Source organism: Siphateles boraxobius, unplaced genomic scaffold, assembly GCF_051911475.1.
Source record: "Siphateles boraxobius isolate OS27281-9 unplaced genomic scaffold, OSU_SipBor_1 30, whole genome shotgun sequence".
NCBI classification, from domain to species: domain Eukaryota; kingdom Metazoa; phylum Chordata; class Actinopteri; order Cypriniformes; family Leuciscidae; genus Siphateles; species Siphateles boraxobius.
In genome coordinates, this window is record NW_027508920.1 from 16,173,371 (window position 1) to 16,191,272 (window position 17,902).

General features: G+C 37.7%; 1 protein-coding gene across 6 annotated transcripts in view; it reads left to right on the top strand.

Moving 5' to 3' along the window:
* Window positions 1–17,902, top strand: part of nectin1b (nectin cell adhesion molecule 1b) — a 276,075-nt gene that overhangs the window by 92,144 nt on the left and 166,029 nt on the right. Inside the window, exon 6 of one of the 6 annotated variants that reach the window (XM_077248394.1) lies at window positions 12,987–17,032. The exons of the other annotated variants lie outside the window; for them this stretch is intronic. Coding sequence (XP_077104509.1) covers window positions 12,987–13,492 — 506 coding nt within the window. The 3' untranslated portion in view covers window positions 13,493–17,032. Of the gene's footprint in view, window positions 1–12,986; window positions 17,033–17,902 lie in introns of those variants that run through there. 6 annotated transcript variants of the gene reach the window in all.

The window sequence follows — 17,902 nt, forward strand, 5'->3', positions numbered from 1 at the left end:
AGCTTACAATTCAATGATATATTCAATGTAATTTGCCATATCTGTGGAATTATTTGAGACATTTACTGGCTATTTCTGAGTGAAACTTGTTTCAAAATAAATTCTACACAATTTTTTTTTTTTTTTTTAAAGATTCCTCCCATTCATTTCAATACAAGTCTGTTTCCTCCTCCTCCTCCCGTCTCTGCTCCATCACAGGCAGATGTGCATGTTCCCGATGGGAGCAGCACGACTGGAGACATCCACAACGCATATCTGCGATTTATGACACCCCAGTCCCCTCCTTCCACGGAGGCCATTTTCTGCTCTCTGTGGGAGGAGATGTGCTGTCTGTGATGGAGTATTCACACAGCCAGAGCAGAGTTTCCTCTGTCGTCTTCCCTTCCCCTCCTCCTGTCATCACGCTGCCTGTTACTGTTGTGAGCATCAGTCCTGAGAGGGTGTGTAAGTGGGTCAGACAGTAACCCTGGGTCAGAGCCTCTGCAGTGAGTCACTCATTAGACAGAGCGTACCAAAATTATCCAGAAACAAAACAAAAGAAAACAGACCCAAAAACAACACAGGGGAAAGCTAGCATACTGTTTATTGCGCAGTATGTACTGCAGACAATGTACTATATTTGAAATATGTAATAAGCATATAACTTAGCTAGGATATTGTCATATTTAAATTGGTTAATATGTCTCTTAAAATATTAGATAAATGTAACTTATTACACAGAAACATCACCCTCCAAAAAAAGTATGAATTCATAATTAATTCAGTAATTCGAAGTACTTTTTTATTTGAAAAAAAACAACAAACATTTAAAAAAACGTTTTCAAAAAAATAATGATGTACTCAAAGGAAAATTGATGAAGAAATGTATGTTAATATAGTATTCATGGTTGATTTTAGAGTCAGCAATGATTCAATGCGTACTGAAAAAAATAGTGTGGGATTTACATTGATTTTTTTTTACTTAGAAACGGCTAGTGCATTTCACAAATAATTACAAAGAAATGGCAAGTAACCCATTGAATTTAAAAGGACACTTTGAAGTAGAATGTCAAAATAGTAGGCCTAACACATTTCAATAATCTTTGTATGTCACACAAATTGCTAAACACTATATATGTTTACGTTTTTGTTCACATGCGGTTATTGCGGTATGTCCTAATCCCTAACCCTAAGTGTTACCAATAGTGATGCTCTCCTCACATAATCTTTCCTCTTTCTCTCTTCTGACGCCAGCTGCTCCTGACGGCCAGATGAAGAGGGTGTTTACATTTGACAAACAGCACAGCTCATCTGTTATAATGATTATTAATTCAGTCTTGTTTGGGTCAGGATCTCATGCAAAGCTTAGCAACGGCAAGCCCGGCCTTTATCGTGTACTGCAAGAGCCACAAATGTGGCGTTATGATGCTCAGTCATTCCAATTACCTATCAGGAAGAGTAATCGTTTGATATGAAGATGCCGCAACTATATGAGATTAGACCAGCGCTTATGTCTAAAAATCCAACCGGCTCTTTGGAGAAAATCTCTCTTGAGCTGCGGATGCCAGCACGAGTCCAGGTCAGAGCATAAAATGTGTCACCATCTCTCGATGTCAACAGATTTCCGTCATGTTATCACTCTCAGTGCAGCCTCGCATTCAAAGGTTGAATTTTTTAGAACTGACAGTTAAAGGGATAGTTCACCTAAAAAGGAAAAATCTGTCATCTTTCACTCACCCTCATGTCGTACCAAACCAGAATGACTCAGTGCTGATAGTTAACTAAAACCAAAAAGTTTCTAAAATAAAATACATGTTAGCTAAAATATAATAAAATAAATGTTTAATTTAATTTAATTTAATTTATTTCATGTAGTTACCAGGCCAACATTTCTTATTTTCTATAGTCTTGATGTTTTAAGATACAACTAAAAAGGGAATACAAATGTATAAAATCTTTAATATGCATAAAATAAAACTTATTTAAAAACACACAACAACAGTAGGCTACTAAATATTTAACTAGTTAAAATGAAATGGGAAAAGATAAAAATGAAAAGTAATCCATAGCATTATTAAAAGCTAAAATAGTATTTTAGTGCTACTAATATAAAACTTTGACTTTCCTTGTGGAAGTTTCTCCTTTCAAGTTCCAAAGAACAAAATACAAAAAACAGGTTCTACTCAAAAAAAAAAAAATTGTTTAATCATTCAGAGTGAGTAAATAATGACAGAATTATTTTTTTTCAACAAGTACTTAATTGTCAGTGCGTCTTTACAAAGTGAGGGACGGGTCTAATTTATTTTCTGAGGTAATTAGCAGCACACCGCAAATATTGTCATTTGAGATGAGCTTAACTTCGAACCCGGAATATTAGCCTTGTGTGGAAGCAAGGAACGGAATGATGGCATGCTATAAGCGGATGGAGGAAAAGTGAGAGAGAAGGAGCCTTTTGTGTGGCGTTCTGGAGAGAAAGTTTGCTTGTTGAGTTTAGCTCGCTGATGAGGATTTATCCTTTGTGGCAGCATTACATTTCCATGACTTCACAACCGTGGGCAAATCCAGTCAGGAGAGTAACAAGCAATTTTTCTCTTTCTCTCTCTGTCTCTCTCTCTCTCTCTCTCTCTCTCTCTCTCTCTCTCTCTCTCTCTCTCTCTCTCTCTCTCTCTCTCTCTCTCTCTCTCTCTCTCTCTCTCTCTCTCTCTCTCTCTCTCTCTCTCTCTCTCTCTCTCTCTCTCTCTCTCTCTCTCTCTCTCTCTCTCGCGCTCGCTCTCTGACGGTCTCTCACTTGAATTACTGAGTAAACACATCCTCCTCCATTACCGGCCCTCCCTTACTCTCTTTTTATGTCACTCTCTTTTTCCGATTCTCCCTCTTCTTTTTGGCCCATTCACTATATTCTACTCACATCCCTCGCTGCTCGATTTCCCTATCTTTATATTGACTTTCATCTAGTCTCCCTGCCTCTGTTGGACAGTTTTCTGTATCAGAGCATGATGGTGATGGTGATATATACACATTTATTTATTTTACATTTTTATGCATTACTATATATATATATATATATATATATATATATATATATATATATATATATATATATATATATATATATATAGTAATGCATAAAAAATGTAAAATAAATAAATGCATTAACTATATATTTAAATAATTAATATAGTTTATTTAATTATAAAATATGAAAAAAAAAGAAAAAAAAATATATATATATTGTAATATTTTATAATTGAATAAACTATATTAATTATTTAAATTTATTAACAGTACTAATATTCCAGAAATATTCTTCCGCTGCCACACACTGGGCTCCGCCCCATGCTTGGGATGGCCCTGACTAAAGATACCCAGATTGTGATAATTAAGAGAATGTTTCAGTCATAACTAAATGTTCTGTATAAACCATAAGTGGAGTTATCTGTGAACACTCATTGACAGATATGTGTTTTTTTAAAGTGTTCTGATTTTTGTATAGTTGCTATGGTGTTCTAGATGGTTGATAATTAAAAAAATATTTTATAATCACACTTAAATTATGGTTGAAAGAATAATAACAGGGTGTGTGTGAGTGAGAAAATATCCCCTAGTTAGTAAACAGCAACGGTGTTTCATACCCCTGAACTCCCCGTGAGTCTTTCTCTCACACACATATTACAACATAAACACCCGCACATTCGCACAGTGCTGTTTTCTTCACACACATCTTCGACACTATCTGGTTAGAGCTAAATTCAGAAGCGTCGTCAATCTCACATGAGACGAGTAGATCAGCTCATCGGCTCATTTAGATTTATGACAGTGACGGCAGCCTCCTGATCCCTGTCTGACTGAGACTTTTATTTTATATTTATTTATTACATTTTGATTCTGTGTATTTATAGATGGTTTTCTGTGAATACGTGTTCATTATAAAGTAGCTGTCAAGCGTCTGTTCAAGTGTTGCAAGCTCAGTGTTTATTTATTTACTTTCATTTACATGTTACCTCCATGGTTCTCAGAGAACATATGTTGGACGGTGTTAATTCACTAGTAATTGTCACAACAGATTACACACATTCGCATGCTGGTATGGAAGAAAATGAATGCAAATAAATGTAAACACTTGCTAGAGATGAATAAAAATATTGTTACAGCATATTACAGCCGGTTAATGATTAGCCAAACAGGAAGACTGTGATGCTGCATGTCACACATAAATCCACGCGCTTTGATTGGATTACGTTTTTTCATGGTTCTTCGACCAGTTAATCTCACCAGGGTTCTGGTTGTCCATCGCCACTCAAGGTTACGGCAATATCTGCATATTCCCAGAGGCGTGTTAATAGGCGGTTTCTTTTGTCAGCTTTAATAGTATCAGGGCAGTTGGAGACACACTGCGAGTGAGGTTTTATCTATCTTCTGGCAGGTGTAGCCTTTGGCGACATGGCATTGAAGTCTGAGATCCCCCACCGCCTCTCACGCAAACATAGTACGTGTCTGTCACCTCGCTCCGCTTCCCTGCCATCCGATGAAGCAAAGCAGCCGGAGACTGCTGAATTATTAGTGTTGTGGTTATATGATTACTCCAGTGTGATTAACAACAGGCCCACTCACAACAACAAGGAAAGATGCAGTTCCTGAGGTAATGAACGGCACTTAAGTCGCATAGCAGTTTTTGTTTTTAGCTCAGTGCTTGGTAGCTTCCTGGCTATTAAAAATATGTTCAACGAATGTTTTGCTAACGAATATATTTTCTCATCACTTAACCAGCTCCATATAATCGGTTTTACTGACGCACTTGTGATGCGAAGAGCTCGAGTACGAATCCCATGAAAGACGAGTCACATTAAAAGAGCTCAAAAACGAGCAAAAAAACATGGTTACGATTGCATTTTTAAGTATTTGCTTTTTGTTAACACTATCGGGTAGGTTAAGGCTTTAGTGTAGACGTACGTTATTTTAAAATTGAGCATTGAGCTTTTAGCGCCCCTCACCGGACATTTCAACTCAGAACTGCGGTAATACAGACACAGTCCAACTTGATAAAACGTTCCCATACTCACGTTCATCTGTTCCAGAAAAAGCGAAACGCTTCTAGCGCCCCTCACTGGACATTTCACTTTGAAACTGTTGCGAAACGTGCACGACGCAACATATTTTGCGTTTTGCAAAAATGTTGCCACATGTACGCTTTTCTAATGAAACTTGGCTTTTAAAAAGCATGGTTATACGAACGTTAAGGTAACATTCCATTTTATAATTTTTCTGAACATTGCGGGAACGCTTCTTTTGAGTTTTCTCTGACCATTACGAACCAAGTGGTATAACGTTTAAAAACATTGAAAAATGTTTCAGAACAATGCTCCTTGAACAATGTATAAATAACGTTTGTGTGCCAACATTTTGAGAGCATTATTAAAGACCAGATAAAACATTTTATTAATGCTACTGGAAGAATGTTTGTTGCGTTCACACCATGTCGTAATTACCAAAGTTCTGAGATTCCAACTTGTAAAAGGCATTCACATCCTCTTTGAACTTGAATGTTCTGAGAGCTTCGACTTGTACCATGTGATCGCTGTACCACCTGAGGAGCTCATACTAGAACATTTTGAAATGACGGTTATTACGACATGGTGTGAACGCAGCAATAACTTTAAGATAACCTTGCAGAATGTTAGCTAAAGTTCTGAGGATGTTCCCTGTAACATCTATCAACCGAGCTAGCATTGAGCTACCATAGTTCAGCTGAAATAAAATACGTTTTCAAGGATGTGTTGTTGATATGATAGGATGATTAGGATGGATATGGAGAATCTGAGTTGTGAAGTGCAGAGTGGGATCATATTTTCTTTTCATGCCTCAGTACTTTGTCTATAAGGCAAATACTGCCATTGATTCCCTTTGCAAATGAAGGCTTCAGGGGCTTAGTCTCTCTTCTCCATACCTTTGATTATCTGAGAGCTCTTGTGTGCATGATGGAGTCATTTGAAAGATCTTTCAATTATCTATAAGGTACAAAGGAGTAGGGCTGAAACGATTCCTCGAGTTACTCGAGTTACTCGATTACAAAAATTCCTCGAGGCAAAAACTCTGCCTCGAAGCCTATTTAAATTCCTATGACGCGCACTATACGAGCGGGGCAGGGATTTGATTGTTTCACACGGACCGTTTATTCACACGGACCTGTTCAGGAAGCATATATTTTGAATTTAGTTGGCACGATGGCGGAGAATAAATATGTAAATAAACCGCAGAAATTGTCTAAGGTGTGGGATCATTTGGTTCATACAGCCGGTTAATGATTAGCCAAACAGGAAGACTGTGATGCTGCATGTCACACATAAATCCACGCGCTTTGATTGGATTACGTTTGTATGTATGTAAATAAACGTCAGAAATTGTCTAAAGTGTGGGATCATTACACACTTAATTCACTTAATACACTTAACTCGCTGAAACAAGGTAACGTATTCTAAGCCTATTGATGTTCGCTGATTTTAATCCCATACTGTATTTGTAGCGATGTCGTGATGCGGTTTGACTAGATATGATTTTTAGCTTTGATGACATTTTTATGTAGTAAACGTAACTATCACGTTCAATTGCAAGAGAGTATAGCCTAAAAAAAGAACCCCTTCACACACACACACACACACACACACACACACACACACACACACACACACACACACACACACACACACACACACACACACACACACACACACGCCAGTCAGACCAATTGCAGCAATGCATCACATATGCTTAAATTTTTATGTAGCCACGCAACAATAATTTCAGCATGCATTCACTGTACACACCGGGACGTGATGGAGAAACAAATATTGTATTGCAGTCTTTGCGAGACCTTGTTTGTATTTCACGTCTGCCAAATAGTTACAGACAACAACAAAAAATTAAAGTCCCCAGCCTGTTGGTTTTTAATAAAGATTCGGAGTACTCATTTTTCAGTTAAAACGCATGGAACAAAAAGTGCGTCAGCTTTTACTGCGTGTTCAACAACAAGTCACGTTACAGCTCTTCTTCATCGTTAAACTACAAGAATACACAAATATGCTTAGATGCTTAGAGTGGTTATATTATAACATCTTAAAGGAAAATTCACATATGAGATAGCTTTATAACTTGCATACTATAAGTATATAACTTATAACAGCTTTAACTGAAATAGACACAAGTTTAATATAACTATTCTGTTAATAAAACACACACACAAAAAAAAATATCCGATTACTCGATTAATCGATCGATTAAGTTCTAGATTAATCGATTACAAAAAGAATCGATAGCTGCAGCCCTACAAAGGAGCTAAAAGCAGACCTTAAGGAAAATCTGCTTTAATTGCTCACATATTGTATGATTGAAGAAGTATATGTATATATACTTACACACTACTTTATCTCTGTGTCTGATTCAAAGCGGGCAGAATGCTACATCTAACGAACCATAACTTACGAAAATAAACATACATTTTACCCTTCAGGTCAAATCTTGCACTGCAGACATTTATAACAGCTTTAATTTGTCAATTCTGGCAAATGACCATAGTATAAGTGGGATAATCCACGGATAGCTGTGCATTAAACGATTTTAATGCACGTCGCGGAAGCAACCAGCCTCCTCTTAGCGTCGGGTAGTTCTTTGCCTCCATGTCGTGCATTAAAACTGTTTAATGCAACAACTATATCCGAGGATTATCCCATATATATATTTGCAAATGCAAAGTCTGTACCATATTCTGTTTATTTTAATAAAAAAAATTAGTTTTACTTTTATTCAATAAATACATTGCCATTAAAATTAATACAAAAAATGTATCTCACATCACTTTAAGGATAAAGGATATTACATATTTTAATATGGTTTCAAAAGATATTTTATATTATTAATATGTTTTTTTTATATATTGTTTAATTATAAATGTGATGTTAATTATTTTGTTCATTTCAAAATAATTATAAAGACCTTGGTCTCAAAATGTATTTGGTTCAAAAACAAATTCACAAAACAATTCTTATTTGCTATGTACCATTAATTTATAATATGTTTTTGCATGGGTGAGGCTTTTAATGTTTTCAAAACAAAACAAAATAAAACTCTTGGGTGGGAAATGTTTATAGGCTTTATAAGGGGCCTCCGGTTTGAAATTAATCTGCTATAATTTTTCATGGGGGTCATTTTGCAGTTCTTATGTTTCTGTCTGGGTTGGAGCTAGTTATGGTGTGGCATAAATATAGTAGCAGTATAAACACACGCCTTCAGCAGGAAAAAAATTAGGGGCACAAAACGAGTTTACCAATTAGAGTGATGGAGAGAGAGCTGAGGAGATACTGACAGAAAGGTGCACTGAAGGAAAGAGGAACGAATTAGAGAAAGAAGACTGGTCCTTTCAACTCTTCCAGTCCTGTGGATTTCTCTCTCTCTGTATAATGAAGCCCCCAGTTCATCTAATCCAATTAAAGGCCAGATTAATACTTGAGAACTGATAGCTGAGAGAGTGGTCGCACCACCAGCGGCCAAACCACAGTGTGGACACTCTCTGACTAAACCTAGAATAGAAAGAGCAGAGGAAGGAGAAATGGAGGCTGAGAGAGAGGTAGAGTATACATAAATGGGTTCCTGTGGTTCAATGGCTTTAGCCGTGGAGTGTCACAGTAATTAAAATCGAGAGAAAGACTTCATAAGTCAAATTGTTCCCTTGACCCCACAATATTAGAAACAGCAGCCTGTTAGTGTTAGCATTTGTCATTAACATTAATGAGGGGTGTTTGAGAGTTTAAAATAATGGTTTAATAAAGTTAAAGCAGAAAATGAAATCATTTGTAAGCCCATTATTTTGTTAGACCTTTATTTAACCAGGTAACCGTGAGATTAAAACTTATTTATTTTCATTGCTGGAGTGTCCTGGCCAAGATAGGCAGCTAATTACGCTACACACAAAAGTTACATAATAAATAAATGCGTGAAGACCATGCTAAAATAACAGTTTAAACCAACCTATGGTGGTTAACTGGTCTCCCAGTATGGATAGACTGGTTTGTTTGCTGGTTTTAGAGGGGTTTGGGGGGAACCTTCCAGCTGGCGGCATGGCCTGGCTAGGAGACTAGTTAAATGATGTGAACGCTAGATTGATCAGGATTGCAAATCAGCTTATACCAGGGGTTTGTTTCAGCAAGGGTGTGTGTGTTTTCACTCTTATTTTCTGTCCCAATAGTGAATTACAAAAGTAGCAATGTCATTGTTTGGCCAGGAACATATTGCAGTGGTAACAATCCTCCACAGTTTAGGGGGTGATATAGTTAGCTAAAAAAAAAAGGACAGTGGCTGTGTCCTAAATTGCCCCTATACCCTTGATCACTATTCCCTACAATTGTCCACTAATATAGTTCACTTGAGTGAGTCGAAAACGAGAAAGCACCAGAAGGACTGCCGGTTTTGATTGCTATTTAATCATTGTTTGAAACTGGCACAAACTGGCAGGTCCAGTGGTATTGAAAATATTTATCTTGAACTCTGTCATGGTAATTGGCAACTATGTATAAACATTAATCAAACTATTTAATAATCAATTAAAAAGGAATTTATACCTGTATGATATTACACTCTAGCCACATTGGACCAGCAGTTTGGGAAACGGATGGATGATTCGGCTGTGGGTGCCATCTTCTGTTCACTTACGTGCGACTCTCACAGTGATTATGGGTATTCGCTAGCCGTAATCGCGGTGCATTATGGGATCGAATGAGTGCACTCGATAACATCCACTATGGTTTCGGACATTATACAGCTTGCTATAACCGTGTCAACAGTTTACTGACTTTGACTAACTTGCTTACAAGGGTTATCTTCAAACTGCCGCTGTCATGACATTAGTTAACTTGAAAAAGACAACTTACCAAATAAGTAGAAAATGTATGCTAAAGTTATAGTGTCATTTGCATCAAATATGAGCATACTATCATTGTGTTATGAATTGCGCGTATTTGAAAGTGCAACAATCCATGAAATTGAGCTTGTGTAGCTAGAAAAGTTTGCGTTATGAAGTTTAATGTAACAACGTTCGGGAGGAGCACATTCGGGTAATCAACCAATCAGCACAAGAGTAGGCCGTTATAAAAATAGCTTTCCCTCCCCTCTGTCTGTCCCATGACAGTTTGACAGCATCCCTCCACCACCCCATCACCTCACTCTCGGCTGGTTTCTATCCCAGTAAAGGGGGGAGTACTCTGGGTTCGGGCCAAATTTCGAGCTCCGAGCCCTCTCCCGGACATCACTCCAAATACGCATAAATTACTACATCTGATTTCATGTACGTGTGAACTCGTGAATGTACACTTTGTGTATCTTCTGAAAGTGTGCTATGCCTTTTCCTCTCCCCTATTAGCATTTAACTTTATATTCTTAGATTAAAGCACGAGATGGATTGAACCCCTAGAGGTTTTTGCCTTTTATGACCGTAATCCTTCACAAGCTGTCTGAGCGTGTCAATGAGAAATATCTGACCATCACCGTATGTGTGGTGGGTAACAGACGGTGCTCTGCCAGGTCTAGAATGGAAGCTCATTAAGGAGCTGGAATATGTCAAATGCAGCTCACCCTGACCGCCTTATTACTGCCTATATTCAATAAGTCACTGTCGCAGAAGGCAGTCGAAAACCTTCACAATGCAGCCGCTGACCTTTTTAAGCGGCATATTCTATTAGCACATGTAAATGGCATAGACTTCAAACTGAAAATATGACGCAGACTGTCTAGCTTCTACTGTTTCGTTGTTTTCAGAAGATGTATTCTGCTGCTAACTATGCACAACTGTTGTGATAACACAACCTGTGAAGGACATTTGAAGGTTGTTTGGTGAAGCTGATACAAGGCTGATGTTGATGTTGATGTTGAAGCTGATACTGGATGTTTTAGATGCTTACATTGTTGTGTTAGATTGACAATCACTGCCAATCAAATATACTGATTTGGAGTGGGATTTTGCATGTGACAGAAATAGAAATGAAATGAACAAACAAAATGTGTTGATAGTTTCAACAAGCTTAGCATGGAAGATATATAACTAGCTTCTTGTTTTGTCGCATTGCACCTAGATTCAAAGAGATTTCTGAATCCTTCAGGTGTGTTGTGTGTTATATTTGAGAGTTGGAAGATTTTTGCACTGACCAGTTGTAACACTTGGAGCTGTTTGGTGATGTTTACAAGGAGTGCCGCACAAAGAAAAGTCTTCACAAACCGCATGTAAGCGTATAAGCTGTTAATCCAGCAATTGTGAATGATCCGATGCTGAAAAAGTTGTGCGTTTCGGTTTTGTGTATGTGTGTGAGCGTGTTTGAATTTATTCTCCAACTCTAATTGCTGTTTGCAAATTGCAGTGCTTTGGGTACTTTTAAGAAATGGCTTACTGACTTTTTGCATGGGCTTATTACATGCTGTGTCACTTGCTTTCTGTTCAATGCATGTCTTTTATGTGCTTTGAAAACAAAACCACAGCCAGTATGTCAGCTGTAACTATGTACAGTAGCCTTGCAGGGGATTTATGTTCCAGCATGACTATAAAAACCACATCACTGATTAAAAAGATGCTATGAACAATTGAAAGCAGTAGTGCTTGCTTTGCCTTTCACCTGCAGCATTAGGACTTTTCATCTGTGCTTTCAAATATTAAGTAAAAAGGAAATAAATGTATTTCATGAATGGTTTAAGAAAATAACAAAGTATGCTATAAAAAATGTATTTAATGTAAGCCAGCAAGGTCAAGAGCTTCAACTGCACGCAACCATCTGCTTATGTTGAATCATAATTTTTGAAGTCAATCAGATTTCAAAAGCTGTCTAGTCTATTATCTATGGTGCTGATTGTTACTTTTAACGCAAGTTTTACTTCCAGAGGGATTAAAGTGCTACAGTGAATAACCTAAAAGATCAAGGACGCCTATGGACTAGAAGTTAATCTATGTCAGAGATAGAGACATGGAGGGCTTGCAAGTATTTGCAAGACTAAAGCAGCCTAAAGTTGAGGAACATTTTAACATTTATTGCAACATCAATGAGACTTGAGTGGCGGGTCCGTATATAACCTATTAATATTCAATCCATTCTCACTCACAAGGGATAAAATTATGGTTAAGTGCCTTTATCGTCATTATTAATATGTTAAAGGTAACCCAAGTGGTTGCTATATTGACAAACCTGGAACTCCATTGCTTTCAATAAGAAACCTTTGATATCAATGCACAGATTTGAAGAGCATGGGGAATTTATTGTCATGAAATTATATATTGGGGTATAATTTTATTGTGGCCTGTTAGAATATGATTTTCAATTTAAACTGCCAAAATAATGATTTCTAGTTTTACATATTCATGCAAAGAAATTAAATGAAAGCAATAGATTTCCTACTGTCAATATAGTGATGCCTATTGGTACCTTTAGAGTCTTAATAGTGATGCACAAGGTGCTTGTCCATGCTTGGGAGCTAGCATGGGTTGTAAGTTATTTAAATGTAGCCAATCCAATTGAGTTGTACCTTCCAACTTTTGTATGTGAAACCAAAATCATGTGGTGCAACCAATAATCAAAAACATATGAGAAAAAAAAATGTAGGTTTGTTATCAGAAAGTAGTCTTAAAATCATGCCAATTGGAAACCCCTGCTCTAGTGTATAGGCGCCCGAAGATTCAAGACTTGTTCATTATTGTTTCGTTAAAAATGGTTTGGGTGTTTGTTCTTGTGTTCCTTCCATAAAATGCATGGTTTGAGTGAACATTCAGCTCTTGTTTTTCGATGTGAAGTCGTCCTAATGGGTTGGTTTTGTAGGAGTGGGTGGGTTGGTGGTTATGGGGCGGGGGCTCCTTCCTGTCTTCCCTTTTGTGTCTCCTCCCCTTTATTCCTTTCCTCATCAAAAATGAGCACCTGCACAAATGCACTTCCTTCCCACCTGAGCACTGACGCACTCTCCCCTTCCATCTGTGTTTTCCTACCCAGAATACCCTGTCTTCCCAACTCACACTGGCCGTGAGATCCCATTGGAGCAGCATAGTTCCGGCATTGCCATCGCCGGTGCGGTTGGTGGGGTGGCCCTGCTGGCGGCCGCCATCGCGCTGATCGTCTTCTTCCTGCGGCGTCGCCAGCGCACCTTTAAGGGTGACTACAGCACCAAAAAACATGTGTTCGGGAATGGATACAGCAAGGCCGGTGGCATGCCCGCCCATCCTCCGATGCCCAAGAACCTGCAGTACCCCGACGACTCGGACGATGAAAAGAAGCCGGCTCAAATTAGCGGGCCCGGCGGTTTCGAGGGCGGCGATCGAGATTTCGACGGCAACTCTGAGGATTTGAAGAGACCCTATTTCACCGTAGATGAAGGCGAAAGTCGTGATTACGACGAACGGACCCTCGCCTTCCAGTACGACCCCGAGCCCGAGATCGCTGACGACATGGTCTCCCAAACCGACGGCTCTGTTATTTCAAAGAAAGAGTGGTACGTGTAGAGTGGCATGCAACTTCATGGAAAAAAGATCAACGACCTTTTACCCTCTCCTGCATCCGAACACACCCACCCACATCCATCACTAGAACCCTCCCTCAATGTGTTTATCCTTATCTGCACATCCCACCCCTGACCCAGTAACCTCCGCCCCCATCAGAGTCCATCGAAAACAGCTGTAGAAAAATAGCTTGCGACATCAACACGTCATCATCCACATGCTTTTAGATGAACCTGCTACGACAACAAGAAGTTTTCTCACTGACCGATGCCAATCGACATCCAGTAAGGCTGGACAGGCAGGTCGCTTGAAAATATTACAGTGTATTATCCTTTTTGTCTCATTTTGCTGTTATTATAAATGTATTAAATGTATAAAAAGAGACTGTAACTGTTTTGGAAAGGGGTATATTGCTGATCATGTTGTGAAAGTCTTACACTGGATGTACGATTATTTTTTTATTTGTTTGTCTTTTTTAAATCTCATTAGCATATTACCACTGCTTTTACATGAATAGTTTTGTTCATTTTTATATAGTCTTGCTTTTTATATGGAATGTTGGTTACCTAAAAATGTGGAACTAAATAGTCGAATAATTATTATTGCTCAAACATGTCATTATAAGGTCAAACGTCACATTAACACTATTGTGTTTAATGGAAACATCATAATTGTGCAGTTCTAAAAGGACCCTAAATGTAGGTCCAGAACTAACGAACGAGGTCCAAAAATGTGGCATAGCCTGAAAGCGTACAATCCAATGGGCGAAAAAAACATGTGGGTTCTGACTGCTCTCCAAAAACAGTATTTATTTTAAGACCCGGCTATGCTGAGAGCTGAGGAACACATCTGCAGCGTTAGTCATATGCTCACTGCAGTCAAGCATGAAGAACGGGGCCTAGACAGATATACTACACCTACCCACCCGCCCCTCAATCTCCATGCCAGTCTTAGTCAGTCTCCATCCATAGATCCACCTCGGATGTGCCACCACATGTAGTGTTTTCATACTGATGTTTTCCAAAATCCATTTCCTCTGAAACTCTTAAGATGCAAAAGGATAATCCTGTATAATGTGGTGTTGTTATAAAGACAGGGTGTTTGTTATATAGAGTTGGTGATGTGGAGTGGTCAAAATGTTCAATTCAAGATCTTGTAAATATGAACAGGTTCAACGGTAATGTTTAGTTCCACCGGAGACTTTTGTGTCAACCACCATTTAGAGCCTTTTGATGGAAGAACTTTTTTTCCGGAGAGCAGGTAGCGGTAAAGGCATGGGTCATGCGAATGAAATTGAGGAAAAGTCTCAAGCCAAAGTGAAATCAGAGGTAAACATGGCAGCAACTGGGCATCACAGACAGGCTTGTTATGTACCGCTGGATCTTTGAAACCACAGGATCTGCTGCAAAGCCAGAATCCTTTCCAAATCCTTCCTGATCCTCTATAAGGAGCAGACCTGTTGGCTACAAATTAGTATGTATTTAAATAAATAAAATGGCTGTTTATCAAGCTACTTACATACTTGTTCGGCTGCAAAATGTACTAGCATTTTTAATGCATGTGTGTCTTTTTTAGTCACTCTTTGTTTGGTCCAGCCTTTTGTCTCACTTTTTTGAATCAGGGTTTGGTGTTTAGTGGCAGTTTTCCACTAAAGGATTGTATTTCCTAGAGACAAATATCCTCCCTAACTGCATCCATATCACCCAACAGATAAAAACGCGTTAGTGGAATTTATCATGGCTTGCCCATGAAATATTTAATTCTCTTGCTTGCCTTAAACAGGACTCTGTACAAGATGAGAGATTAGGATGCCGAACTTCTGTAATCACATAGACAATCCAGGAGGACCTGTAAATGGAGGAAACTCCAGATGAATGCCACTTACTTAAGAATAATCGGCCATGAGCAGGTCGGCAAAGAATCTGATGGTTTTTTTCTGCATTAAAGCTCAGAGTACCACACTCCATTTGGTGGATGAAGCCATTATCAAAAGAATCGACATAAACAAACTAGAACTTGCAGCCGATTATATACGGTCCAAACCATAAGGAAAGCCGAAATATGCTACATCTAAGCTACATATGAATAAACACCTTATTGGTAGACCCATGCACATCTTGATTTGACCTAAAACGGACCACATGATGAATAACTGTACATTTGTTGCTTAGCAAACCTTGTATTTTAGCTTAGTAAGGTTAATGTGCAGCGTTATACAAATTGCAGTGCCTATGACGTGTGAGATGTAAGGTTTTGTCTTTATTTAGATCTGATTCCTGTACATATTGTTTTATTTTTTAGAGTTATTGTGTCTTGTCTGCCCTCACTGTACATTTTTACGACATTGACACGATAAAGATATTAATCTACACGAGTTGGCCAGCGTGGTGGAAAGCGCATGGCCTGGACTTCGAGTATTATAGAAGCTGTATTTTTACCAGGTTTTTTAATCCCTCATAAATAGAAATATTCTCTCTGCTTCATATGACATGACAAAATACAAAAAGCAGCTCATCGCTGGTCTGTCAGCACTTTGTTAACCAGCTCACAACTGGAAACCAGCTGCTTAATCATGGCCGTCATTAAAGAGACTGGCATCACTTCAGCTAAAGCACAAGTTTTTGTTTCAGAAATGTATTTTGTAGTTAATTGTATATGTAGTTATGTTCATATCACTTTCATTTCTCTTTCATTCTTTCATTGGCAACATGATCCCAGGGTTTTGTCAATTTAAGGGTTATTTTTTTCTTCTAAAGCTAAGCACAAGTTACCCATCCACCAAATAGCTATCATGGCTTTAAATCTAAAATAAGAGATTTCAATTGACTAAAATTAATTTTCATGACCCATATTTTTGCTTTGTTGTTTCCTTTTCTTTTAATAGAGTTGTCTATCTGGAGTATCAGTTGATGTTGAGGCTTCTATTAACATTAAATAGCATGGGCGTACTAAGAAAAAAAAACTTTTTTTAAAATATTGTTCTACAGACAAAACATAGCTTTTTTTACGTTCCTCATTTACTTTAGATATACAGATTTTCGATTTTTCATTCCAGATTATTATGTCTTTCTAACTGCCCACTTCAAAGCCTGACATTCCACTGTAAATAATGTACCTTGGAAACTATAGCTGGGTTTACTGTATGTTGGGGGAACTGAAATGGTGGAGTTTCAAGTCTGGACGTTGACTGCAAACTGAACTAGAAAACAAATTAGACCGCTCAGGCGGCTGGAGATGTATAGCTTATTGCCATAAATCTACTTTGACATTGACTTGGGTAGATAGGTTTTGATATGTTAATGGGTTGTGTATAGAGATGTGGGGCTGATGCATTACAATGACTTTGTACATAACTGCAACAAAACAAACAAACAAACAAACAAAAAAAACATAAAGAAAGATCTTGTCTTCATGCAGCCGTGTGAATGTATGTCTGCTGAGGTCGGTAATGATATGAAAAAAATATATATATTGTTCACATGTGTTGACCCAGTGAAGTAAACTGTATTTGCTTTAAAACATTAAATGATTTCAATGTTCAAATATGCTTTTATTTGTTATCTTCTCTTTACACTTCACAATTATGCAACTGTGTTTTACTGTCATGTTATATATATAGTCATAATATTGAAAATGCTAATTAGATTATTTTAATACATTTTAATAATATTTAATCTCGTATTTAATAATGTTGCATCCTATAGAGCATACTCAAAATACTGTTATAATTGTATTCTTTAAAACTTTAATTTTGTTATTTTAACTTGTTTCATTGTTATTTGTACTTGTGTTCTTTGTGTGTTGTATTTTTACAATAATGCAATAACTATTATTCATTATTTTTATTATTTTGTTTATATACTGTGTGTGTGCGTGCGTGCGTGCGTGCGTGCGTGCGTGCGTGCGTGCGTGCGTGCGTGCGTGCGTGCGTGCGTGCGTGCGTGCGTGCGTGCGTGCGTAACAAAAAAATTCTGTTAACCTAATTCATAATATAACATGATCTCTTCAGTATTTTTAGACAAGTCAAAACAAGCCAAGTTTATTGTCATTCCAGTCAATATACAGTATGTCTACAGAGTAACTTACAGAATATGAGCACTGTAAACAATACACACTATAAAGAATAAACAAGGAATGAATACTGAAACAATTGGGATTATGAATCAGGCTTAGTTTAGTTTGCTTAATTACAAAATGGCATGTGAAAAGTAACAAACTATGTACCAAAACTGAAAAAATAATAACTATGCAATGTACATGTGATAAGGTACTCATACGGAAAATATTGATTATAAAGCAATAAGCCACGAGAGGCTGTGTGTTAGAGTGACCACATAAGGGATCAAAAACAATATGATTAGAGGTACACTATGTAAGTTTTTCTTGTTCAGAATGAACTAAATTTACACAATG